The sequence below is a fragment of the Myotis brandtii genome, unplaced genomic scaffold, assembly GCF_000412655.1.
Source record: "Myotis brandtii unplaced genomic scaffold, ASM41265v1 scaffold430, whole genome shotgun sequence".
NCBI classification, from domain to species: domain Eukaryota; kingdom Metazoa; phylum Chordata; class Mammalia; order Chiroptera; family Vespertilionidae; genus Myotis; species Myotis brandtii.
In genome coordinates, this window is record NW_005366456.1 from 1,162,634 (window position 1) to 1,189,154 (window position 26,521).

At 44.4% G+C, this 26,521-nt stretch overlaps 1 protein-coding gene and 1 pseudogene across 1 annotated transcript in view; both read right to left on the minus strand.

Moving 5' to 3' along the window:
* Window positions 1–1,199: 1,199 nt before the first annotated feature.
* LOC102245149 lies at window positions 1,200–1,500 on the minus strand (annotated as a pseudogene).
* An 8,291-nt stretch (window positions 1,501–9,791) lies between these two features.
* The window catches only part of LOC102245440, an 87,078-nt gene continuing 70,348 nt past the window's right edge, over window positions 9,792–26,521 (minus strand). The window contains exons 2-5 of the mRNA XM_014546133.1: window positions 14,575–14,928; window positions 13,635–14,333; window positions 12,718–13,514; window positions 9,792–12,603 (exon numbers count right to left, since the gene is read on the minus strand). Coding sequence (XP_014401619.1) covers window positions 9,792–12,603; window positions 12,718–13,514; window positions 13,635–14,333; window positions 14,575–14,928 — 4,662 coding nt within the window. The remainder of the gene's footprint in view (window positions 12,604–12,717; window positions 13,515–13,634; window positions 14,334–14,574; window positions 14,929–26,521) is intronic.

Sequence of the window (26,521 nt, forward strand, 5' to 3'; positions counted from 1 at the left end):
AGAGTGCGTTCCATGTTTCTGCTGCGTCAGCTGCACCTCTGGCCATAGTGGGTCTGGGCCAGACACCCGACTCCAAGGAGGGCAGTCTGTCTGCCAGGGACCAGTCAAGGAGCCGAACAGAGTGTTGGTCCCACAGAGTCCTGTGATCTCATACACAAACTTAGAACTTGGAGGCAGCAGAGAAAACTAGAAATCAGAAAGAAGAGATGGGCAGATGGAAGCTGGGTGAGAAGTGGCAGAGAATAGAATGTCAGTCTGAGGGCTCATCTCTGCCGGGTTCCGGTCTCACCCAGTGCCCTGTGGTCTTGGGTTCTGTGAGACTCCCATGTACCTTGAAATAATTGCCCTGCTCTTGCTTGTCGACTTAAGAGCATCTAGTCCAAGCATGTGAAACTCGTGGCCTGCATGCAGCCCACAACAAATATTTTTGCGGCCCAGCCAATATAACGGTATATAAGAAACCTTTTAATAAAAATTTCATAACTTAATTTTTACAATATCCTGTTATACATAACTAGAGATAACGAACTACAACGTTTGCTAATGACTGATTACTATAATCGTGTTGCATTCATTTCCCTTACGTGCCTTATCGCAGGCACACCATTTCTCTCCACTAACACTAGCAGCGAATATTTTAGCAGCCGACTGTCACATCATTAGTCTTGGACTAACTTGTTTGGTGTGAGCAACAGGAAATATTTCGCTTTTGGGAACAAGAAAAATAGGTTTATTTGCGTGATGTTTATTAATTTGTGCAGTTATTCAGTGTCTGGTAAGTTAATGTTCAAGAAAAAATATTATTTTTTATTAAAATATTCCATTATTTTATGTCAACAATTACTCATTTATTTCAGCCCTTTGTATTCAGCATGTCTCTATCGAAATAAACCTACATTTCTATGAAAACTGAAGCTTTTGGGTTTTTTGTGTGGCCCAAATAAGCTTAAACCTTGTTTATTTGGCCTAGGTTAGCCTTTGGATTTGACATGCTTGATCTAGCCTAAAGAAAAGTTTTACAAGAGTTTCTTTGAGCTAAAATTTTGAGAACATGCCTGGAAGCAAAATCTCAATAGATTGGGAAAAAGCTCTGAAGAGTGGCAGCTTTGTTTGTTTGTTTGTTATAGCACAAGCTTTATAAAGAACAGAACACATTTTCCCACGTTGTACTCCGTCCAGCAGAGCCCAGGCTGTTGCTCTTACTCATCAGCGAAACTCCAGGCTTTGCCACTTAGCATATTCTCTTGGGCTCTGGTTACCTAATCAGCATCTGAGTTGTTCAAAGAGACATTCTTCTCTTGGCCAAATGTTTCAGGGGCCCAGAGTTTGTGCTGCTCATCGGAGCACTCAGCAGCTCAGGGTTCACCTTCAGCTCCACATGGTGCTTCCCCATGAAGTCCCTGGCATTCTGGCTGCCAGGCGAGCCTGGCATAAGTGAATGTGAATCTCTCCTCAACCCAGTTTAGCCCTGATCCTAGGACTAGCCAGGGCTGCTGCCATCTCTGCCAGTGCAGTTGATTTTAATGCATTTAGAATCAAAGAAGAAAACGTTAGGAAGGTCCATGAAATCCATTGGTGGTAGATTAAGGAGGTGGGAGAAAGCAAAGCAGGGAAATCTCTAAGATTAGACAAAAAGCAAAATGGAAAAACATACTTCTTTTACATTGATGGGTCCAGGATGGTTAACATTTAACATTTACAGTAAATACAGATGGTATGTGGGCAAAACAAGATAACAACGAGGGGTTCTGTGGTCTCCTGCTCTGGGGCAGGCTACTTGTCTTTGAGGGAGTCTGGAAAAGAAAATTACTCTGGCATTTCAAAGATATGTTATCCTAGATGCATAAGAACCATGACTTAAGGTCAAGTTTGACCTTTGCTGAGGAAGCGAAAGGCCTGCCATGGGCTGCCCAGTTAGAAATTGTGCTCAGACCATCCTGTGTGTTGACTTTCCGTCACTGAGTTTGCAAGTCCTGTCATGCTGTCCCCTCTTAGCTTGCCAGGGTTAGTATAGGTTAGTATCCTTTTCACTCACATGTTCAAATTAAATTTAGTTTCAGTTGTTAAAGAAAAAAATCAAAATCATAGGCCCAATATGGCAACACTTGTGCTAAAAGCCCATGATACCAAACCTAGATTTAATACCTGATCGACTCCAAGTTTCAGCCTCTCCCAGAAACATAACCTAGTCAACCTGTCTGGAATTTTCTGGCCCAGCACCAGTAAAGGAATCCGTCGCAGGGACCCTCTCCTTCCCCCATAGAAAGAAGAGGCACGCTGTATGGTTGCCCTGAAGAAAAGATGTCCCTGCCCAAAGAGAAGTCTTTCTTTTCTTCTGTTAACTGCCTTGCCCCACCTTCTTCATATGAAAACCTTTCATTTTATACATCTCCTGGAAGTGTCCTTCCAGTTGCTAGATGGGGTGCCGCCGCATAATTTAATCACTTACTAATGCCAATTAAATCTTCAAATGTACTCACTTGAATTAACACAATCAAAGGGTCCAAAGGAAGGAAGGAGGAAGGAAGGAGGGAGAGAAAGTAGAAAGGAAGGAATGAAGGAAAAGATTCACCTACACACAGGTTTTCATTATCATTTATGGATCCATAAGTAGGAGGAAAAATTTCTCTTCATCTTCTCACCTGTAATAAGGGATCATATCACTTTTCTTTCCTGCCAACATTATGAATTTATAGAAACCGAAGATACTTGCTAGAAAAATCTGACAAGCAGTAAGATTGTTGCGATGTTATGACAACCCTGTGTAGACCATCCTGTCCATCTCCACATCCTGTAGCCCCACTGCTAGCTGGAGTTGATGCTAACACTGCCATCCCTTCATACAAATCTTATACGGAATAATTGCATCTGACCTTGTAAATGGTTCACACTTCTCCTCCCCTAGCATATCGCTGGTCATTTGGTTTAGACCCCTGACCTTTCCTCCCTAGAGATACCATGTAGGCCTCAGTGGTATTTCAGCTCCAGGTCCAGACAAGCTCACCTCAGGACAAGCAGTATTGAATAATGAACGCCGGCCCTGGTGCCAACCAATCAGTGGAGAGAAAGAGCATACTGGAAAGGTGAAAGAGCTTATTGAAAGAGCACTGAAAGCTGATGAATATTCTTTTGAGATCCTCACCTAAAGTCTCCCCTAAGATTCCTGCTGGCAAGAAGGAGATAAGTACCTCAACAAAAAGGACCCAGCTTGCACCGCCCTCAGGAGAGCATGCCAGTGCCATTCCCTTTTCCTCCTTCTTCACTCTAAGGGACCTCACAGGACTTGCAACCAGGGGAGCAATGGGCAACAACAGCTCATCCCAGGCTAAGCCCCTGAACTTGTCTCCAAGGCCCCCTTCTTCTCTGACTTCCCAGTAGCTAAAGTGGCCCAGCCTGGGCTCTCCAGTTGCTTCTTCTATGCTAAGCCCTTCCTTGTTTCACTGTCCTGAGTGCGCTTTAGTTGTGGCCAATAAATTCTTGCTTGCTTAGCTGTATTTTGTCTCTTGACTGAAATCTTTCTTTCAAGAAGAACCAAGGTCTCTTCATCTCTTCAGTAATATCACCGTCAGGAAACAGAAGAGGGCACCCTAAGAATATCTAAGCAGTGGCAAACAGTAACTGGAGCATACTTTTAAATACTGCAATGAATGCTTTCTCTCAAGCATAGGAAAGCAAAATATGGTCAATTTTTCAACTAAAATTATTCTGTGGAGCCATATGATTAAGGTATAAAGGGCCAGAATGTCTAAGCCAGTTTTTGAGGAAAAGGCAAGGCCTAAAATAAAACTTAATATCTGTTGTGGGAGAGAGAAAAAAATGTCCCTCTACCCTTTTAGGTTCTTGGCTGAGACACCTCTCTGTAATGGGAAACAGAATGACAGGAGAAAGACAAATAGAAATTTAGTGTCATATATACACCTCTGTATACAGGGGAGATACTCAGGAAAACTGAGTAACTCCCCCAAATGGCCCAAGCCATCACTCTAAATATTAGCTATAGCTAAAGACAAAAGAAGATGTTGGGGGAGCAATTACGGTGGTTACCAGATAAAGCAAGGTAAATAGGGTAAGGTAAATAAGGGTAAGGTTATTACACAGACTTAAGTTCTTTCTCTCGCCCATTGATAAGAGTTTCTAGAAATTTAGAGTCCTCCTTCACCTCCAGTACTGAGTAGGAGACACCATTACAAATGGAGATGTCCCTTTTAAATGTATATGTCTCTTACAAAAGGGTACCTCTTACTATTTTTAGAGCTTCCCCTGTCTGTTGTTTCTTAAAAATAACTAGATCAAAATAATCAGTATGTCAAAGAACCATATTTTTTTGTGGGGAGGGGAGAGATATTCTGCTCTTCGATGCTATTAAAGGTGCTATATTCCCAAATAATAACCTAATTTGATTGTCACAATGGTACAGTAAAAAAGAGTGATCAGAATGTATTATGTTTAAACTTAACCAAGGAGGTAAAGGACCTGCACTTGGAAAACTACAGAATGTTGAAAAAAGAGATAGAAGAAGATATAAATAAGTGGAAGAATATAACATGTTCATGGATTGGTAAACTTAACATCATTAAAATGTCCATACTACCCAAGGCAATCTACAGATTCAATACAATCCCTATTAAGTTACCAATAGCATATTTCATAGATCTAGAACAAACACTCCAAAAATGTATATGGAACCAAAAAGGAGCCTAAGTAGCCACATAAATCTTGAGAAAGAAGAACAAAGTTGGAGGGATCACAATACCAGACATCAAGCCATATTACAAAGCCACTGTAATCAAAACAGCCTGGTACTGGCACAAGAACAGGCATATAGATCAGTGGAACAGAACAGAGAACCCAGAAATCAACCCAAGCCATTATGCTCAATTAATATTTGACAAAGGAGGCAAAAGCATACATTGGAGCAGAGACAGTCTCTTCAATAAATGGTGTTGGGAAAGTTGGACAGGTACATGCAAGAAAAAAAAAAATGAAACTAGACCACCAACTTACACCACACACAAGAATAAACTCAAAATGGATAAAAGACTTAAATGTAAGTCATGAAACCATAAAAATCCTAGAAGAACCCATAGGCAGCAAAATCTTAGACATCTCTCCTAGCAATATGTTTGCCAATATATCTCCTAGGGCAGTGATGGCGAACCTTTTGAGCTCGGCGTGTCAGCATTTTGAAAAACCCTAATTTAACTCTGATGCCGTGTCACATATAGAAATTTTTAAATATTTGCAACCATAATAAAACAAAGACTTATATTTTTGATATTTATTTTATATATTTAAATGCCATTTAACAAAGAAAAATCAGCCAAAAAAATGAGTTTGCGTGTCACCTCTGACACGCATGACATAGGTTCTCCATCACTGTCCTAGGGCAAGAGAAACAAAGGAGAAAATAAACAGATGGGACTACATTAAAATAAAAAGCTTCTGTACAGCAAAAGAAACCATCAACAAAATGAAAAGGGAACCCACTGTATTGGGAGAACATATTTGCCAATGATACACCTGATAAGGGGTTAATTTCCAAAATATATAAGGAACTTATACAATTCAACACCAGGAAGACAAACAATGAAAAAATGGGCAGAGGACCTAAATAGACACTTCTCCACAGAGGACATACAAATGGCCAAGAGACATATGAAAAAACGCTCAAAGTCTCTAATCATCAGAAAGATGCAAATTAAAACTACCATGAGGTACCAACTCACACCTTCCAGAATGGCTACCATCAATAAACCAACAAACAACAAGTTGTTGAGGATATGGAGAAAAGGGAACCTAGTACACTGCTGGTGAAAATGCAGACTGGTACAATGACAATGGAAAACAATGTGTCGTTTCCTCAAAAAATTAAAAATGGAGCTGCGATTTGACCCAGGATCCCACTTCTAAGAATATAATCTAAGAAGCCTGAAACACCAATCAGAAAGAATATGTGCACTCCTATGTTCATAGCAGCCTTACTTACAATAACTAAGGTCTGGAAACAGCCCAAGTGCCCATAAGTAGATTAGTGGATAAAAAAGCTGTGGTACATTTACACAATGGAATGCTATGCAGCTGTAAAAAAGAAGGATCTCTTACCCTTTGCGACAGCGTGGAGGGACCTGGGGAGTATTATGCTAAGTGAAATAAGCCAGTCAGAGGAAGACAAATATTACATGATCTCCCTTATATGTAGAATTTAATGAACAAAAGAAACTGACAAGTAAAATAGACCCAGAGACATGGAAGCATGCAACAGACTGATGATTCTCAGAGGGAAGGGGGGTGAGTGGGCTGGGAAGGGAAGAGATTAACCAAAGAACTTACATGCATCTATACATAACCCATGGACACAGACAATAGTGTAGTGAAGGCTTGAGGAGTGGACAGGAGTGGGGGGAGAGGGGCTAATGGGAGGTGGGGGAAGAGTACACCTGTAATACTTTCTGTCTATTTGATGAATATTAAAATAGTTCAGAGAAGCAAATAATAAAACTAACTTTTATAGAGCCATTTCTATAAGCCAAACGTGTTTATGAGCATTATTTTATTTAATATCAACTGTAAGAGGAAGGTACTCAAACCGCCCCCCCCCCCCCCAATCTCATCACTTAAAGGACCTCCTGTCCTAATCATTTTAACTAGCAACACTCCTGGATGATCCAAATGATCTTCCCCATAATAAACAGGTAGACTATTTAAGAAATCTATATTGAATTAAGCAGGTTGAGAAAAAGGAGAAAGGAGAGAGATGAAAATAAAGAGAAGATGAGCTAGGACCAGGAGGAAGGTGAAGGAAAAGAAAGTGGGAGGAGGAACGAAGGAGGAGACAGAGCAGAGCAACAAGGAGAGAGAGGAGAGGGGAAGGAATTGGAAATAAAGCTTCCGAGTCTTCAAAAAAAACCACAAAAAACCCTCATGGATCTGAGTGACCAGCTTCCCTTTATTTTTTTGTACACAAACAGCCCAAATACACATATTTCAGAGGCCCAACAAGACATCAGACAATGTCAACATAGGCCACAATGTCCCTGCCTCAGAGTTAATGCTCTGAGCAGCCAAAGGCAGCTTGCAGAGGGGGAACAATGAAGGGAGGGGTATTGACTCAGCAAGCTCAGAAAGCAGCCTTCCCAGAAAGGCTTTTCCTGTCTCCAGCTGCTCATTAGTTAATGAATATGAACTATTGACTGAAGGATGGCCCCACAGGTGTTCAGGAAAACAATCTCATTTCAAACCAGTAGCGTGCAATAGCCCATAGCCAGAGGGTGGTGGGTGGGGGAAGGGGCAGCCTTTTCTCCTTTCTTCCCCTTCCCAGATCCTGAGGCTAAGGTGGGTCTTTGGATCCAGATTCTCTCCCTTAACTGGGTGGGGCAAGTCCTGAAATAAAGACAATGGGGCACAGCTGGTCCTGTCCTCTTTATAAATACTTTAGAACAGGGACAAATGGAGTCCCAATTTTGGTAACTGGTAGATAAAATCCTTTTTATTTTTAATTAACTCTCATGAATTTATTTTAAAGGGTATTTAAAAAATAAACTTGCACATAAAGCCCTCAATTTCACAAATATTAGAGTAAAGCCCAAAGAGGCATGTATATTTCATCAAGTCGATATTGAAACCCAGAGTCCTAATTCTGACTTGATTTAAGCTAGTTTTAAAACAATCATTTTCCCCTTCTCTCTCTCAGCACACTTCACTGACCTGACCTTGGCCTCTCACCTTGATGATCTTGATGAACTTTGACCCTTGAGGCAGCAGGAGAAAATAGCCCAGTTCTGATGAATGGTCACAAGGGGTAAGCCCCTAACAGGCTAAAGATAATGTCTTAAACTAAGTTCTGTTTTAGCTCCTGAGCCATAAGGCAGGATGACCACGAGGCTACCTCTTCTTACACTGGCTCTGGATGCTGGAACCGACCTCAGGCCTGAAGAAATGATTTATTACCCTTATCTTGGGACAGGCCAGTAAGCCTTGATTTTGTTTTTGTTTTTTACCAGAGCACACAGGAAGAACAGAGCAAACTTATTATTGGGCTTTGGGAATAATGTTTTTAAATATTCTAATAGGACAAGCCATGTGGGATTTTGTTTTTGTTTTTTACCAGAGCACACAGGGCCTTGGGAATAATGTTTTTAAATATTCTAATAGGACAAGCAGTGTGCAGATAGGACAGCACCTCTTCTGTTCTGAAGGACCACTTCAGCTAGTGAGCTTAAAGAAACTTCTAGCTGTCCAATTTTCTTTAGAGTCTATCTGGGGACTCAATTCTCAGTAGTTCCGGTGCCCAGTAACCAGGGCAACCGTCCCTACAGCAGCAGACCCGGCAAGCCCTAACCCCATGAGGAGGGGAACTAAGACTGGAGCCCTTTTAAACCATCTGGGCTCAAGCTTGAGGTGTTCTCGCCCTCCTTCCCCTGAGTAATAGTAAACCTGGGGCAAAATATGGGTTAAGATACATAGTCTGGGGTCCGTAGGGTGCTGCAAAGCGGAGGTAAAGGCGCACGGCGTAATTCCTGTTGTGCAAGCCCACCAGGTTCTGTTTGGGGCTACCAGGTAAGTGGGCATTTCCCCTGAATAGTTTCTAGGTAACAGGATGGTGAACAGTGCTCCCAGATCTTGCCCCGAGACATATAGCCGCAGGCCCCAAGTCTTTCCCCCTTCCCAGTAGTCTGCCCACCAGTTTGAGGGTTGGAGGATTACTGGGTTGTAGTCCCCACTTGAGCAACCCTTTGGTGCCCCTGGGCATACTACCCGAGTCAACCAAAGTAATGAGTCCGTAGTTTTCCAGGGGGCTACTGTCTCACATCCCCAAGATGCATAATAAAAATCCCCTTCTCCTCTACATTTAGGGGGCCCTTCCCAGGGGCAGACATAATGCTGAGTGTGCCATAGTTCTTCCTCCCATACTGTTGTAATGTACCCCGCGAATCACAGAAGGACACCTCAAGAAGTCGAATTAAAGAGTCACATTTATTGCAATCTGGGACTCTGAGGGGCCATTTTGCTTTCCCAAATCTCATAGTGATAAGATGGTGGCAAAACCAGACTTAAAAAGGCAAAGATCACAAAGGTATTGCTTACATCTCAATGTTTGGAATGAGGAACCTGGTTTGCAAAAAAGCAGTTTACAGAAGCAGAAGCAGCATGTTATCTAAATTACAGTTTTGGGTCTCCGGAACACTGAGTCAACAGGGACACGTTAACTGGAGCCCTCTGACCTTGGGATAACTGTGCTGTCCTTCCCAGGTAAAGGAAAATGTGCTTTCTAAGACCAGTATGACCACTACAAATGGGATTTCACATTACAATCAATACGGTATTTAATCGAATGGGATGATTTATATAATTCAGAAAATTAAAATAACTTTTCTATTGTTAAACAAAGCAAATAAGTACAGAAGCCAAACAGCAGGGTTAAAGTTAAACTATAGTTTCTACCTGAGATGATTGCTACCATACTTCAATACCTTCGACCCACAGTGGAATGTCTTAAGCTTGGTGTGCATGTGAGTACTTTTTCCTATGGATCGCCCCTCTCAGGTGGGGTATCCCCCAAAGAATCGGCAGAGGTCAGTGGTTATATGTGGGGCGCCCGCGGTGGTGTTTCTTCCAATGACTGTCCTGTCTATGGTGCGGGTCACCTCCTAGGAGTACTCCGGGGGATGGTGGGCATTCCCATAAGCCTCAATGAGGAGGCTGAGAATCAGAATACTCAGACTGGGGCCCTTTTCAGCCTGACCTTGAGTGGGTCCATTGTTCATTCGATGGATCATCTTTCGGCTGTATCTTCAGCCTTTTTGGGTACGGTGAATCCAGTGCCTCTTTCCTGCGACCTTGACTGCGGTTGGGGTGCTCAGGATCACCTGGAACGGGCCGTCCCAGCGGGGCTCGAGGCTACCGGGATCGTGGCGCTTCACCCAGACCAGGTCCCCTGGAACATAGATGGGATGAGCCATGGGCGACTGCTTCTGGTCTTCTTTATGTACTGCCTGCACCAGCCGGTGGACTGACGTGGAACAGTTCTGGAGTGCCTGTAAGGACTTAAGCAAATTATGGGTAGACAACTGGGCAAGCTCCTCTTCTCGTAAGCAGGGGAGGAGGGGGGGAGGTCTGCCAAACATAATTTCATAAGGAGTTAGCCCCTTTATGTAGGGAGTACATCTAGCTCTGAGTAGGGCAAAAGGAAGGAGGCTCACCCAGTTTTCGCCAGTCTCTAATTTTAGCTTTGTCAATGTCTCCTGAAGAGTCCGATTCATTCTTTTTACCTGACCAGAACTCTGAGGTCTATAGATACAATGTAGCTTCCAAGTTACCCTAAGGGCCTTAACTAGAGTTTGATTAACTTTGGCGATGAACGCCGGGCCATTGTCGGACCCGATATATAGTGGTAGGCCAAACCTTGGGACAATTTCAGAGAGGAGTTTCTTAACTACCACTTGTGCTGTCTCTGTCCTGGTTGGGTATGCCTCAGGCCATCCGGAGAAGGTGTCCATGAAAACCAGGAGATACCGATATCCTCCTTGTCCCATGGGTAGCTCAGAAAAATCCACTTCCCAATGTTCTCCTGGGCTCAACCCCCGGAATCGGTGTCCTGGGGGTGCCGCTACCGGGGGGCCTGGATTCACCTGGGCACAAATATGACACCGTTTGGCAATGTCCTTAGAGATTTTGTGCAGTCCAGGGATATAATATTCCCCTTTTAGTAACTCTGCCAACTTGGTTCCCCCTAGGTGAGTGCTCTGGTGGGTCTGCATGGTGATAGTGCGTCCTAAGACCTCTGGCACTAGAGGCCGCCCATCCGGGAGGACCAGCCAGCCGCTGGGGGCGTCCTTAGCCCTCAGCCTCTCGGCAAGATGCTTTTCCTCAGGGTTATATGTGGGCTTTTGTGGCAGTTCTCTGGGGGGTATGGCCAGTAGTACCTCAAGGGGCCCTACTGGTCTTTTTGCCACCTCCTTGGCTGTTTGATCTGCAAATTGGTTTCCCTGGGCTACAGGTGAATCATCCTTCTGATGTCCTCGGCAATGAATTACTGCTACTTCCTGGGGTCCCCAAACGGCTGCTAGGAGGTTGAGGATTTCTGGTACATTTTTGATGTCCTTTCCCCCTGAGGTTAAGAGCCCCCATTCCTGGTACAGTGCCCCATGTACATGAACTGTGGCAAAAGCATATCTGCTCTCCGTATAGACATTGATTTTCTTGTTCTTCCCCCACCTTAGGGCTTGGGTCAGGGCAATTAGCTCTGCCTTCTGGGCAGACGTGCCTTGCCCTAAAGCCTGCGCCCAGATAATCCTATCTTGGGTGACTACCGCAGCCCCTGTATACCGGATACCATTTTCTACATAACTGCTTCCATCTGTGTACACTGTTTCCTCCGGACTGTCCAGGGGTTGGTCAGTGATGTCGGCCTGCAGCGAAGTTAAGGCTGTTAATGTGTCCTCACAGTTGTGTAGGGGAGGTTCAGCCCCCTCGTCCGGCAACAAGGTGGCTGGATTCAAGGCAGCAGTCTTTAGGAAACTAACTCGGGGAGGGTTCAGTAAAAGAACCTGATACTGCGTGATACGGGCATTTGACAGCCAACGCTCCGGAGGGCTTCGCAGTAATGACTCAACTGCGTGAGGCACCACTACCTGTAGGTCTTGCTCAAAGGTTAATTTGGAAGCCTCTTTCACGAGCAGTGTGGTTGCCGCAATTGCCCTTAAGTAGTTCGGCCATCCGGATGCCACAGGGTCCAGTCTTTTGGATAGGTACGCTACTGGCTGTTTCCGTGGTCCTAAAGTTTGCATTAGCACCCCTTTCGCCACCCCACGGGACTCCGCCACAAATAACTGGAACGGTTTGGCAAGGTCTGGGAGGGCCAGTGCGGGTGCACTGACGAGGGCTTGCTTAAGTTTCTGATAAGCTCCCTCTTCTTCCTCAGTCCACCGTAGGTCTGGCCCCTTTCCTCCCGTGGCTGCATAAAGGGGTTTGGCTATCTCAGCAAAACCTAGGATCCAGAGTCTACAGTACCCGACAGCTCCCAGGAACTCCCGCACCTGCCGCTTGGTTTTTGGCGTCGGGATGGAGAGAATGGCCTGGATCCTACTATGGGACAGGGTTCTCTTACCTCCTTCTATGTTGTAGCCGAGGTACGTTACCCGGGTTGTGCAGAGCTGGGCCTTTTTAGCAGAGACACGGTATCCAAGATGGTCCAGGGTCCTCAGCAAATCCTGTGTGGCCTGGATGCAATCCTCTTCATTTTCAGTCGCCAGGAGAAGGTCATCGACATATTGGAGCAGAGTAATACCGGTGTGGTCCTGGTGAAAGTCCCAGAGGTCTTGGTTAAGAGCCTCATGAAATAGGGTGGAAGAATTTTTGAAGCCTTGGGGAAGCCTGGTCCAGGTTAACTGGCCCGACTCCCCTTCCTCGGGGTCCATCCACTTGAAAGCAAAGATTGGCTGGCTTTGTCGTGCCAGCGGGAGGGAGAAAACGGCATCCTTTAGGTCCAAAACAGAATAGTACTGGTGAGTGGGCTTAAGGAGGCTTAAAAGAGTATATGGGTTGGGCACTGCAGGGTGTATAGTCTCTACTCTCTTATTGACCTCCCTTAAGTCCTGTACTGGCCTGAAATCTTCTGTTCCTGGCTTCTGGACAGGTAGCGGGTTGGGCACCGCAGGGTGTATAGTCTCTACTCTCTTATTGGCCTCCCTTAAGTCTTGTACTGACCTCCCTTAAGGCCTGAAATCTTCTGTTCCTGGCTTCTGGACAGGTAGCAAAGGGGTGTTCCATGCTGACTGGCAGGGGACTAGGATCCCCGCTTCCTTCAGTCTCTTTATGTGCTTGGCTATACCCACTCTAGCTTTCTGGCTTATCGGGTATTGTCTAACTCTGACTGGGGTTGCGCTGCTGGTGAGCTGGACTATAATGGGAGGTCGATGTTTCGCTAGTCCAGGCGGGTTTTCTTCCGCCCATACCCCAGGGATGGCCTTTCGCAACTCCTGGAGGAAGTGGTTCTCTGGAGGAACCTTGGGTATTTCCTCGTGTAGCCGATATTCCTCTTGTAAAGGGAGAGTGAGGAGGAATATACCCTCACCCTCGGGGGCCTGAAGGTGAACTTTGGGTCCCTTTCCTTCATCAAAGGAGATAGTGGCCCGAAGTTTGTTAAGTAAGTCTCTGCCCAATAGGGGGTATGGGCACTCAGGCATTACTAAGAAGGAGTGAGTCACTGACCCTGCTCCTAGGTCAGTTATCTGCCCTCTGGTCCAAGGGTAAGACTTCACTCTTCCCGCAGCCCCCTGGATGGGGGTCCTAACCCCAGAGACCGGCCCCACTGGGCACCGCAAGACCGAAAATGTGGCGCCGGTGTCGACCAGAAGGTCCACTTTTTGGCCCCCAACCGGGGGCTCTCGGGGGCCGGTAGAGCCCTGACGGCCCCAATCTGCTTCCTCTCCTAACACAGGCGCCGCCCGAGCCCCCGGCTTTTCTGGGCACTCGCGCTTCCAGTGTCCCTCCTTCTTGCAGTAGGCGCACCGGTTCTTTCAGAGCCTACCTCGGGGGCCCCGTGGCTGCTGACCACCGCTGCCACCATTTCCTTTCTGCCCCCTCCTGGGGCCCTTGGAATCCTTGCTTTCATTCATAGCTAATAAAATTTTTACCATTTTGGTATTCAGTCCGGCGGTCAGATCCTCACGATTGTGAAAAACCCTTTGAGCAACCTCTACCAGTTCAGAGACTGACTTCCCCTCGAAGCCTTCTAACTTTTGTAATTTCCTTCTAATGTCTGGGGCCGACTGGGACACAAATGCTACATTAATAGCCCGCCTGTTTTCTGGGGCCTCCGGGTCAATAGGAGTGTACACCCGGTATGCCTCACACAGCCTCTCCAGAAAAGCGGCTGGGCTTTCGTTTGGTCCTTGAACCGTTTCTGTCACCTTTGACAGGTTTGTGGGCTTCCGAGCCGCTGCCCGGATTCCCCTCAGGAGAGTCTGGCGATACCGGTCAAGAGCCTCCCTCCCCCCCGAATTAGGGTCCCACTGAGGTCTCCCCGCTGGGAAGAGAGTTTCCACTCTCCCTGGGTCAGTAGAGGGTTGTCCATCGGGACCAAGGACTAACTTTCGGCCCTCTGCTCTAATCCGCTCCCTCTCCTCGGAAGTAAACAGGGTCTGGAGGAGGAGTTGGCAATCAGCCCAGGTCGGCTGATGGGTGAGAAAGACTGACTCAAGGAGGGAGATCAACCCCTGAGGATTTTGAGAGAAGGAGGGGTTCTGATTCTTCCAATTATATAGATCCCTGGTGGGAAAAGGGACGTAGACCATAAAGGGCTGTCCGTCAGGGCCGAGGGCCGAGGGCCCTGCCTGCTTGAGTGGCAACAGGGGAGCTGCTCGCGGCCCGCCTGCTCCGGCTCACTCCGGAGAGCACCCTGCAACCCACAAGGGGTTCCCTGCCAGGTGTGCGGAGGACTAAAAGGGTTTGTCGGAGACAACATTTGCCCGGGGGGTTCCGCAGGGAACGGTTTTTTCTCCGGAGGAGGGAGGGGCTCTGGGTCCCCCTCAGACGCACCCCGAGGAGGCGGCGCATGGGGGGGCGGGGTCTAACCTGCGGGGAACTCTCCTCCTGGTTGCTCTGAAGAACGGGCTGAACTTCCCCTTTTCCCGGAGTGGCCAACAGGACTGTCTGTCTCTGTCCCAATTGTTTTTGTTGGCTTAGACAAGTCTTTAGCCATCGGGGTTTTTCGGCCAGGATGTCAACCCAGACCTGGATGTATGGAATTTGGTCAGGGTGGCCCGGCCGGCCATAGATCACATGATGGACCCGGTAGGCAGTCGTGAGGTCGACAGACCCCACATCTGGCCAGCCAACCTGAAATGCGGGCCACTCCCTCTCACAGAATCGCTGTAAATCAAAATCATTGACATCATATCCATATCCTCCCGCACGCCGCTGGAAGTCCTGGAAATTTTTCAAAAAACATTGTATGGGGATACACACAGACGACCGTCCCTGACCCATTCTTACAAAGGCGAGGACAACAAAGACAAGACAGACACAACCAATACAGCGAAGACTAACAATAACCAGGGACCCCGGGCACCTTCGCGACCGGGAGTCTGGACCAGGAGGTTCCGCTGCGTCCAGCCCTCCAGCGGTCCCAGAGGGAAAGTTCCACAACCAGAAACCAGACTCTTACCTCCCCACTGGAGGTCCAGGTGGCTCGCTCTTTCAGATCACAATTTAGAGGAAAACACTCCGCCTCCCGGGAACCCGGGCCGGAGACTGGAGGTTCCTTTACTGGGGCGTCCACCGGCAACAAGGCCGGACTTTTATCTCACTGGAGCCTCCAAATGTTATGAGGCAACCCGTAAGAGACGACCACCAGAGCCAAAGGGTAGAATTTAGGAGCCTTTATTCAGCTGGCCAGCGTCTGCAGTGCCAGTACCTCACCGAAGCGAGGACCAAAACTGCAGCCCCGACCAGATGTAGAAGTGAGCTTTTATTTACAAAAACCACAAAACGGTTGGCCAAACACATACACATAAAATTGCTCTATTTTTCAACACAGGATATAGACTCATACCTTTGAAAGGTTAGGTTCCTGGAACCCGTCAACCCCTGGCTACACCGTGACCTGCTCTTTTGGCTGTAAAAAATGTTAAGAGGAAGCTGTGGGCTTTGCAACTGAGCCAGAGACTACGATGACCTAATTGTACGCTACTATTGTTCCTAAGCCCTGGGGTGTTTATTACAATAGAATCTACTCTGAAGGATTGCTGTGAAGTTTACAAATAAAAACAGCCAAAGCCATCAACCAATAAATCCAGATGGACATTAATTGTTGGATGATTTTATTTTGCTGGAATTACATTGATGATGTTGAGCACAATAAAGTGAAAAGATACTTGTGTGTTTTAAGTTTCACTTGTCAGTTTGAATATTTCAACTTCAGGTTAGCATTATTATCAATTCTGTAATTTTTTTTCCATTTTAATCATGAAGTTATTTTTGTTCTTTAATCATTAGTTTGGTGAGCCACTGAATTTAATTATGGACCCCAAAATACAATATTGAATTTTTAAATAACTGTCTAATAAAAAAATTATTTTGACTTATATACTACTTTAAAAATAACCTTTTCTGTAGGCTGCTTCTAAAATCCTCCCAGCCATCCCTCCTTGTACCCATGCCTCTGTGCCACCCCCAGCCCTTGGTTGCACTCAGAGACTCAGATCTAATGACTAGAATGTGGCAAAGTGATGGGCTATCACTCCATAATTAAGTTACAAAGACGGCTTTCTCTCTCTCTTTCTCTCTCTCTTGCCCTTGATCTGGGGAAAGAACCCATGAGGGCTGGGACCTGCCAACCACCCAGTGAGTGATGGTGGAAGTGGGTCCTCCTCCAGCCCAGCTTTGAGGCGGTAGCCCAGCTGATACATTTGGAGATGACTCCAGAGGCTGGAAACTGTGAGAAAACATTAGTTGCTGTAAGCTGCTAAATTTTGGGGTAATATGCAGCAATGGAGAAGTAATGCATTACTGACATATCAGAATTCTTATAGAACATTCAAGAAACACTGAACTAAGCCACCAAGATTCCTGGACCTTTCCATGTGAACTTTGGCAATTAACTCACAACTTTTCTGACTTCCATCCCCTTACCCATAATATAGTGATTAAACCCTGCAACCCCACAAGACCTTTCATTTACTTAGTATTTTCTGTGAAAGTTTAAGATTATGAGTGTCTCACTCCACAAAGTGTTTGCTCCGTCCCATGAGGGTGGAAAGGAAGCATCCCTGTGAGTTTGCAGAAATTAAATGCCAGTTTTTGAAATGGGAACTTAGTCTTGGGAAAACTAAACCTAGATCAGTGTGCTCATCCTGACTTAGAGTTCAAATAAGTATTCAAGTCTAACTGTGTTTGTTGAGTCCTACTCAATTGCCACCTCCTCAGGGAGGTCTACCCTGATAAGCCTGGGTGAAGCAGCTCCCTCTGCTCCCACCCAACCCATGTTCCTGCTTTAATCAATTCATTGCATTTATTAGTAATGAAGTGTATTGCATTCACTTGTTTCTTTTATGTGTATTGCATTCACTTGTTTCCTTTCTTAATAAAGTTTTTTTATTTTTTATTTTTCAAGGGACTTCTCTACTTTATTCATTGTGCTCTACCTTATTCATTGTGAGAGCATCGCCAGCATGCAGTAGGAGCAAGGTACATTTTCTGCCTGCCTGGCATGGGTTAGGAAGGTGTTTTCTGTCATCATCTTGCCAATAAAGAATCGCTGAGCCTTTCAGGTAAAGTACTGGATTTTAAAATAATGAAATCATCTTTATGTTCAACTTAGGATGTTGGTGGGGTGGGGGTTAATAGAATTCAGGACTGATAATAATAGAGAGGCCCTGGATAGAAGCCAGAGAGGAGTTGGCAATCATTGCAAATTCTCTAGCTCCAGAGCTGTAGAAAGTAAGACATGGACAACAGCTTTGAGGCCCTTCTACCTGCTAACACTCCTTGGAACATTTATTTTCTTCAAGGGGCCAATTACCCTATTATTTATTTATTTATTTATTTATTTATTTATTGTTAACATTTGTTTAGGAAATAGAAAGACCCATTACAGATTTTCAGAACCTTCAACTGAGAGAATAGGAGCCTATCTTCCAAAATTCTTATTTGGATGGCATTACTTTTCTTCTACTGAACCTCTACTAGTATTTATCCTCCTCCCACTGCAATGCATTCTTTGTTTAGTATGTGTGTATGTGTGTGCATGTGTGTGTGTGGGTGCTTGTGCATGTGTGTATGTGTACATGTGTGACTGGGGTGAGGGAGCTGTGAAAGGAAGAATGAAGGGAAGCGTGGACGCATTCAGATTTTTTAAAAACTATCATAGTTTAAAAGTACTTTTATGTAACATTCTGGAAAAAAAATTGGATCACTTATGTCACTTCATTTGAGGCTCCAAAGGGATAACATAAATGGATTTAGAAAGAAGGCTTAAAAAATAACCTCCGCTCTTCTTCATCTCAGGGACTTTCCTGAGTCTTTAGCCTAAAAGAAGTTTCAGCCTTCATTGATCTTATCTTCTAAAGTAAACAACGCAAGATGAAGACATTAATTTCAAGTTTTCATAGAGGTGGAAAGGGTGGGGAGGGGCTGTTTTCCTTCTTACTTAACCCTTCTTCCCTCAGGCGTGATTCTAGAGCTGAACGAGACAGTCTGTTCCAAATTGCCAATCACATTAGTCTCTGTGTGGGCTGCTTAAAACATGCAAATGGCTCTGAAAAATGTTTCTCATCCTACAAAGATAAATGAAAGTGTGCACCGCCATCAATTGCAATGGAGTCAAAGGAGGACACAAAGAGTTGATAAACGAGAAATCATTTTCTTTCCATAGACAAACATGTCGTAAGGAAACACAAGTGTTGATGGGTTTTATCAGTCTCCTGACTGGACACATACCTGTAAACTCCACTGCAACCTGTCCTTCCCAGTGTTTCCAGAAAAATCTTAAAGGATAGCTTTGGTCACTTCACTCCCAATGCCCCACACCTTCAATAGTTCCCTATTGTCCATTAAGAAAATAAAGAAAGCCCTATCTTTTCATTCTAGTATTCAAGGCCCCAGTCAACCTTCCCATTCTTATTACCTACAACTTCTCAACGTACTACATGTTATATTCCAGCCAAGGTCAACTACAAGAGATCCTTCTTTCCTGAGTATTTATCAAAGTCTCCATAGTGATGGGGTTCCAAAACGAAGTCAAAGCTGTAAGAGAAATAATTTTCCAGTGAAGAGGGTGTTGATAATCTTAGGACCTCCTCTCACATCTCTGCCCTATGAGTCAATCTCTTGGTTCTCAGTGCTTGTCAACTTCCTTCAATACAAGGTAAACACAATGTGAACTGATTGCAAATGGAATTGTAAACATTAGGAAAAATTAAACATTTTATGAGGCTGATAAAAATAGTGAAGAAATTAATGAAGCTCTCAAATATTTTTGCAGGTATGACCTCTTGATGACCAATCTGTGAAAGTTAAGTATAAAATGAAGAACTCAGCTCATGTTACCTTACAATTGTGTCAAAAGTATAAAACATATGCCCTAGCTATTTGGCTCAGTGGATAGAGTGTTGGTCTGTGGACTGAAAGGTCCTGGGTTCATTTCCAGTCAAGGGCACATGCCCAGATTGTGGGCTCAATCCCCAGTTGGGGGCGTGCAGGAGGCAACCAATCAATGATTCTCTCTCATCATTGATGTTTCTATCTCTCTCTCCCTTTCCATTCCTCTCTGAAAACAATAAAAATATATATTTTTAAAGAGTATAAAGCATACAAAACCATACACAATCCTTGAGCTATTGTTTTAAGACTTAGCATATTTCTGTGATTATAATTGAAAAATTGAAAAATAAATTAAACTTATGTTTGTAAGTTTTTGTTTTATTTTTTATATCAATTTCCAAATTTGTGTCAACATAAAAATGTTCAAACCTATAGAGAATTTTTATGAATTTATTTGAGCCAAACTGACAACTGCTGGGAAGCAAAATATCAATGGATTGAGAAAATGCTCCAGAGAATGGCAGTTTTTCAGCTTTCTTTATACATTACAATCAAAAGAAGAGACATAAGTAGATTACATGAAATTGTTGATAGATTAGGGAGGCGGGAGAAAGAAAAGCAGGAAAACATCTGGGATTGGATAAAAAGTAAAATGATAGACATATACATCTTTTACATAGGTGGATACAGGATGATTAACAGTCAACAATTCACATAATAACAATAACAATGAGGGGGTTTGTGGTCTCTGCTCTGGTGAGGTTATTGTGCCCAGAGGGGTCTGGAAAAAGGAAAGTTACCCTGATATCCCAAAGGTATGTTATTATTAGATGCAGAAAGACAATAGGCTCATGTAAGGTAAAGATTGACTTTTGTCAGGGAAGATTCTAGCCTAGGACATGCCTACTTGCCATAAATGAAGTCACTTTATATAAATAAAAACATTTGTTCACTTTGGTGATTACCTCCTTTGGGAAACTTTTTAGCTGTGAAAATTACTGGTGCAAAGATAATAAACAGTTTTAAGGCTCTTGGTATATATGACTAAACCACTTTTCAAAGGGGCTGTACTGATTTATGAAACCAACCAAGATGATATTCTATAATTAATTCTTTCTTTGTTGCTGTGATGGGTGCATTTCAATTGCTTGGGATAATTTAAACAGAATTCAATTAAGGACTGTATTGTAGGCTGTACATTCAATAATGCGTATTAAACATGCTGTAATATTAATAAATATTTATTGTACATTTCAGACAGAGCTACATTTTATTTGTTCGCTGCAAGACTTCATTAGTTTACTGCCACTCAAATCAGTAAAAGCCTCAATTTATTTTCATCTTGAGTAATTTCCTTTATAATTGTAACAAAATGGAATACACTCGTGAGTTACAAAGCAGGTCTGTGGACATACTACAGAAGAGTCATCTAGACAAATTTTGAACAAAACTCATTCCTGGATTTCTTCCAGAGAAGACTCACGTTTATTAGATTTAACCTAGAATCTCAGAACCTGTAGTAGGTGGTCCAGGTGTGGCCAGTCCGTGTTCAGGCTTGGGTACCACGGTAATGTGTTACTGCCCGACTGTCTTCATGACTCTCACATATAACACCGTCCTTCTTAAACTTTATACCTCTTATCAGTAGCCAACAAATCAAGAATTATTTGACCATAGTACTTCCTTTAAAATTGCAATGGATTTAATGGGGGGGATGAGGACACATTTGTAATACCTTAACCAATAAAGAAATTTAAAAAATAAATAAATAAAATAAAATTGCAATGGATTGATAGAGCTTCAAATGTTTATGGATTAAAATTCATAATAGGTTTCAAGTAAAATGTTCTTGCAGATGAACTAATTGTGGCAAGAAAAATTAATATTTGGCTATTCTGTTTACTACATAATGAACATTAAATAACATCACAAATATGTCAGAATTATAAGGCATAAGATACACAGCAGAGACCAGGGATTATCAATAGGGTGGTCTACCATTCCAGGGTGAGCTGGTGTTTCAAGCATCAATCTACAGATTACTGCATCATGCATTGACGGAGTGGGTGCAACCTCGCAGTTTCCTTTTATTCTTGGGCATGCACACCCTGCCGAAGCCAGTTGCCTCGGTTTACGATGATGTGCATTTGATATACATATTTGTGTGTGCATTTGTGTGCATGCATATCTATTAGAGGAACTTCAGAGAGATAAATTCAATGTTGGTATCTTTCTGTGGAATGCCTGTAGACACTACAGAGAGCATTAGGACCGAGAAATGCTATGTAGGAAATGCTGACTGTCTTAATGAAGGCATATATATGGTTGCAAATGGAATACAATCCAACTGACTCATGTAACAAAGTTTACAGAAAAAATATGAGAACATCTGACATTAACCAGTGGAGAAATGACAGCGGGGCTGCAGCAGACCTGACAACCACTTTCCACGATGCATAATGATCTCACATCTGCCTGCTTTGAAATCCAGCCATTTGCTCACTTCACGTCTCTCTCAACAAGTCACAAGTGGCACGTCCTGGGCCCTAGAGCTTCCAGAAAGGAGCACAGCCCTGCCAACATCTTGATTTTAGCCTGAAACCCGTCAGAGTTCTCACCTCCTCAACTGTAAGGTGACACAACTGTATTTTTTTAAGCTGCGGAGTTCATGGGCATCTGTTACAGCAGCAACGAAACCTAATACAGTGTACTCCCAGGTTAATATAGTCAGGTCAGCGTCAGTTCCTAACTGGCGTTTATTTTGTGTTCCCCGTTAGGGCGAAAGGATGGCCATAAGGGTCTCATTATACCGTGATGTTAGCTACCTCAAAAGGGGCCGTCAATATCACAAAGGGATGGGATTTGGGAGGCTCATGAATATTATGATTTTTCTGAGTCTCACACAGCTAGTTGATAGTGATAATTCTACCCCATTTCTCTGGTTTCAGCCCATTGCCTCTTACCCCACCGTGTCTCCCAGCCTCCCAGCGATGACAGACTAGATGACTCAGCTGAGTGGCCAGTGACACTCCCTTTGTCCTGGCCGTCACACACCTGCACTAGAAGCTGTGGAAGCCTCTCTGCTCCCTTGAATGGAACGAGACATATGGCCCAGGTCTGACCAATGAATGCACGCCGGCCAGCACACCCTCTTTCCTCTTTTTCTACCTTTTTTGAAGACATATAGGCTAGATCTCCAACATCCAACTTCTGGTCATCAGGAAAAGACCACAAGATGCCAGATGCTGGCCTTGACATTGCCGAGTCCCTGAACCAATGGCAGAATTCCTGTGATGCTTTTACTCATTACCACCTAACCCAAACCTGCTTAGATTCCTTAGCAGTGAGCGCTGTATTTTTGTCCTGTCAATTACTCACATGTTTAATGTTGTTTTTTGTCTAAAAAGTTAAAAAAGGTGCCTAGTTCATTCATTTCTTTGAGCCTCATTTTATGATCTGTGCATCAGGTTGTGGTTCTTTTGTGTGCAGGTATTAAATTATTTTTTTCTCCTGTTAATCTAGTCTTGTATCAATTTTATTATTATTATTTTATTAGTTCAGCCATAGGAACTACACAGGGTAGCAGGGGGGAATTCTCCCTCCCCGACAGTGCCCCAAGAGGAATTGTCTATATCTGTCAGTCCAATGTAATAGTTACAGTCACATGTAGCTATCAGGCACTTGACATGTGACTAGTGCAACTGAGGAACAAGGTTTTAATTTTACTGAATTTCATTCTCCACTGCTACCTGTGGCAAGTGGCTACCATCTGTACCAGCTCAGTACTAACGTGACAAGTTCTTAAAGAAAACAACAATGATGAACACATTTTTTGCCGCTAGCAAAGGAGTCCATAGTAAATCGTTCTTAGATGACTTTGGATTACTCCACATTGCTCACAGCTGTGGTTGCCAAGCCATACCCTACCGGGAATGGACAGGAGGGTAAAGAAAAGAAATTTTCAAAGTCTAAAGTGGGGAACAGTGGGGACTGTCGGAGGCTGTCTAAGGGGGCAGTGGCTTTCCAGCCCCAAATGCTATTGCCACAGTGGAGAGAGAAGCAATGTGGCCAAATATTCCTAAGAGAATCTGGAAACTGGGACATATGGCTAAAAACATCAGATTTTTAAATGTTGACAATTCACAATGTAAAAGAAAATAGCTCTGGGTGAGTAGCACACATAAAAGACATGTTGTTGGAGGGCCACCAGTTTGACTGTGACCCACAAGATAAATTTCAGATTCTTTCCAAACAGGTGAGCTGCTGACTTCCCAGTGTCCTCTGCTCTAGCAACCTGGGACCACACCCTGCACTCTCACACCTTTCTGCCATTGTCATTGCTTCTACAACACTCTCCAGCATCACTCAACCCCCGTGTCTGTTCTTCAGGGCTCAGCTCAGAAGTCTTTTCTTCTATAAAGCCTCCTCTGAATTTGCACAAAATCAAAAGGCCAGCCTAGCCTGTTGCACAGACAGTGACTTTTCTATTTTGTATACAATATTAGACTAAGTTGCCAACCAGCTTTAGTAATTACTGCCGGTTTCCAAGCACTGTGCTAGGTGACTTGCACAGCCAATTGTGCTAAGGGACTTACATAACGTACTATCTGTTCTCCCCAGGGTTAAATAAGTCTCTGCTGCTACTTCCTCTCTGTAAAGGGTGAGCAATGGTAGTAATGATGACAAAGAATAAAAGAGATATTGCATGTCAAGTGCTTAGTAAGTAGCTGGAGCACGGTAAGCACACAATAAGTGTTGGGCCTCGTTGTCATTTCTTACCCTGGAATATGCCAAGTAGCGGTACCCATATGATCATTTGATCTGACTTAAATCCTAAGACCATCCAACTAACTTAAGATCCAAATTCAGTGGAAAATCCATGCAACTGTCTTAACCTGTAGAAGCAAGTAGATAAAACAATTTTGTTCAAATAGAATTTTTCTTTATAACAATGCTATGACTTAATATTGTGAATTTCACCTTTCAGGTTAAAAAACTAAAGCACTAGCAGGTCAAGTGGTCTGCCCATCATCACATGGGTGTTGGAGCAGGGATTTAAACTGAGGTCAGTTTGAAATTGAAGCCCAAGAATGCGGAAGCCCAGGAGAGGGGCTGCTTGCCTATTCCCCAGGCTGGAAGAGGGACTAAAACCGGGATTGGTTAAATGTCTTGGCAATGGTTCCAGTGCCAGAGCAGGGACCCAGGTCTCCTGACTCAGGGGCTCCTTCCATTCTAGCCGATGCCTCTCCCTGCCAAAGAGACCGTCTGCATTCCCGACCACCTTAGAGGACAACGGGAGCTTGCAGATGCCTTTGCATTTCCTTAACACAGAGTCTTTTGGAAGAATAGCCTGGAGCAAGCCCAAAGATTATCATGCGTGGCACTGAGACTCCAAAATGCTACAGGGCACAGCTGCCCTCCATGACAGCTAGGCCAAAGGGGCAGGCCCACTTTTCTGTCTTCAAGGACAACCAGCAGGCCTCTCGGGAGGCTCAGCGCAGCTCTTGGCTTCTTCCCACGCCTTTGAAAAACCTAGAATATGCAGAAAAATCGGTTTCATGTCAAAGATAGCAGGCCCTGTGTCTCCCAGAAGACTGCCTTCATTTCTTGGAAGAATCACATTCCTGATGCTGTGAGGTCTTTGGCTTCTGAGAATTCTTACGAGTGGGTAGAGAGTCACAATAAATCCCTTTGTATTTCCTTGAGGGAAATAGATTTATTTTGTTTTAATGTTTTTATTGTGGTAAGACTCTTTCACATGAGATCTACTGTCCAAACAAATTGTAAGTGCACAGCACAGTCTGTTATCTGTAGGCATGTAACACAGAAACTCTCTAGAATCTATTCATCTTGTATAACTGAAACTTTATATCGTTGAAGAGCAATGCCCGGTTTTGCCCTCCCTGCAGCCCTGGCAGCCACCACTTTGCTCACTGTTTCTGTGAGCTTGACTATTTTAGATACTTCATATAAGTGGAATCATGCAGTATTCATCCTTCTGTGACTGGCTGATTTCACTTAGCATTATGTCCTCAAGGCTCATTTCATGTTGTCACGTATGGGAGGATTTCCCTATCTATACTAATAAAAGACAAAGATGCTAATTGACTGTACCTTCCCTACTCCCAAGCCACGCCCACCAGCCAATCAGAGCAACGATATGCAAATTAACCCAACCAAGATGGCAGCTGGCAGCCACGGAGCTGGAGGAAGCCAGAGGCTTGGTTGCCCCGGCGATGGAAGAAGCCAAGCTTCCTGCCTGCCCTGGCCAGCTGTGGCCTCCACAAAAGGCAACAAAGTTTCAATTATAGAAGCTAAATAAATCCCAGATATCTGCTTCCAGCCAGCCTCCACTGGGAGCTTGGGTGGCTGGGGGCTGTGGCCAGCCTGCAAACAGCTATCAGCCCCTCACCCAGGATGGCCACACCCTCATGGGGTGAGGGTCCCTGCTGGGGGGCTTGGCCAGCCTGCAAAGAGCCATCAGCCCCTCACCCAGACTGGCCAGGCACCCCAGCGGGACCCCCACCCTAATCCGGGACACTCTTCAGGGCAAACCAGCTGGCCCCCACCCATGCACCAGGCCTCTATCCTACATAATAAAAGGGTAATATGCAAATTGACCCTAACAGCAGAGCAACTGGGAATGACTGGTCACTATGACACACACTTACCACCAGGGGGCAGACGCTCAATGCAGGAGCTGCCCCCTGGTGGTCAGTGTGCTCCCACAGGGGGAGCTTTGCTCAGCCACAAGCCAGGCTGAAGGCTGCCAGTACAGCGGTGGTGGTGGGAGCCTCTCTGGCCTCCTCAGCCGCACTAAGGATGTCCGACTGCAGTTTAGGCCTGCTCTCCACTGGCAAGTGGACATCCCCCAAGGGCTCCCGGGCTGCCAGATTGATGTCGGACTGTCAGCTTAGGCCCAGTCCCCTGGGAAGTGGGCCTAAGCCAGCAGGTGGACATCCCCTGAGGGGTCCCAGACTGCAAAAGGGTACAGGCTGGGCTGAGGGACCCTCTGAGTGCACACATTTTTGTGCCCCAGGCCTCTAGTATATAAATATCTCACATTTTCTTTATCCATTCATCTGTGATGAACATTTTGGTTGTTTCCACACCTTGCCTATTGTCAATAATACTGCAATGAATATGGGAGTGCTATTTCTTCAAGATCCTGATTTCAGTTCTTTTAGATATGTATCCAGGAGTGGGCTTGTTGGATCACATAGTAGTACTATTTTTAATGTATTGTGGAACCTAGATACTGGTTTCCATAGTAAGCACACCATTTTATATTCTCATCAACACTGTACTCAATTTCCAATTTCTTCACATCCTCACCAACACTTGTTATCTTTTATTTTTTGACAATTACCATCTTAAAAGGTATGATATGATATCTCATTGTGGTTTTGATGTACATTTCTCTGATGATTAGTGTCCATTTGTAAATATACTTGTTGGCCATTTGTATGTCTTTGTATAT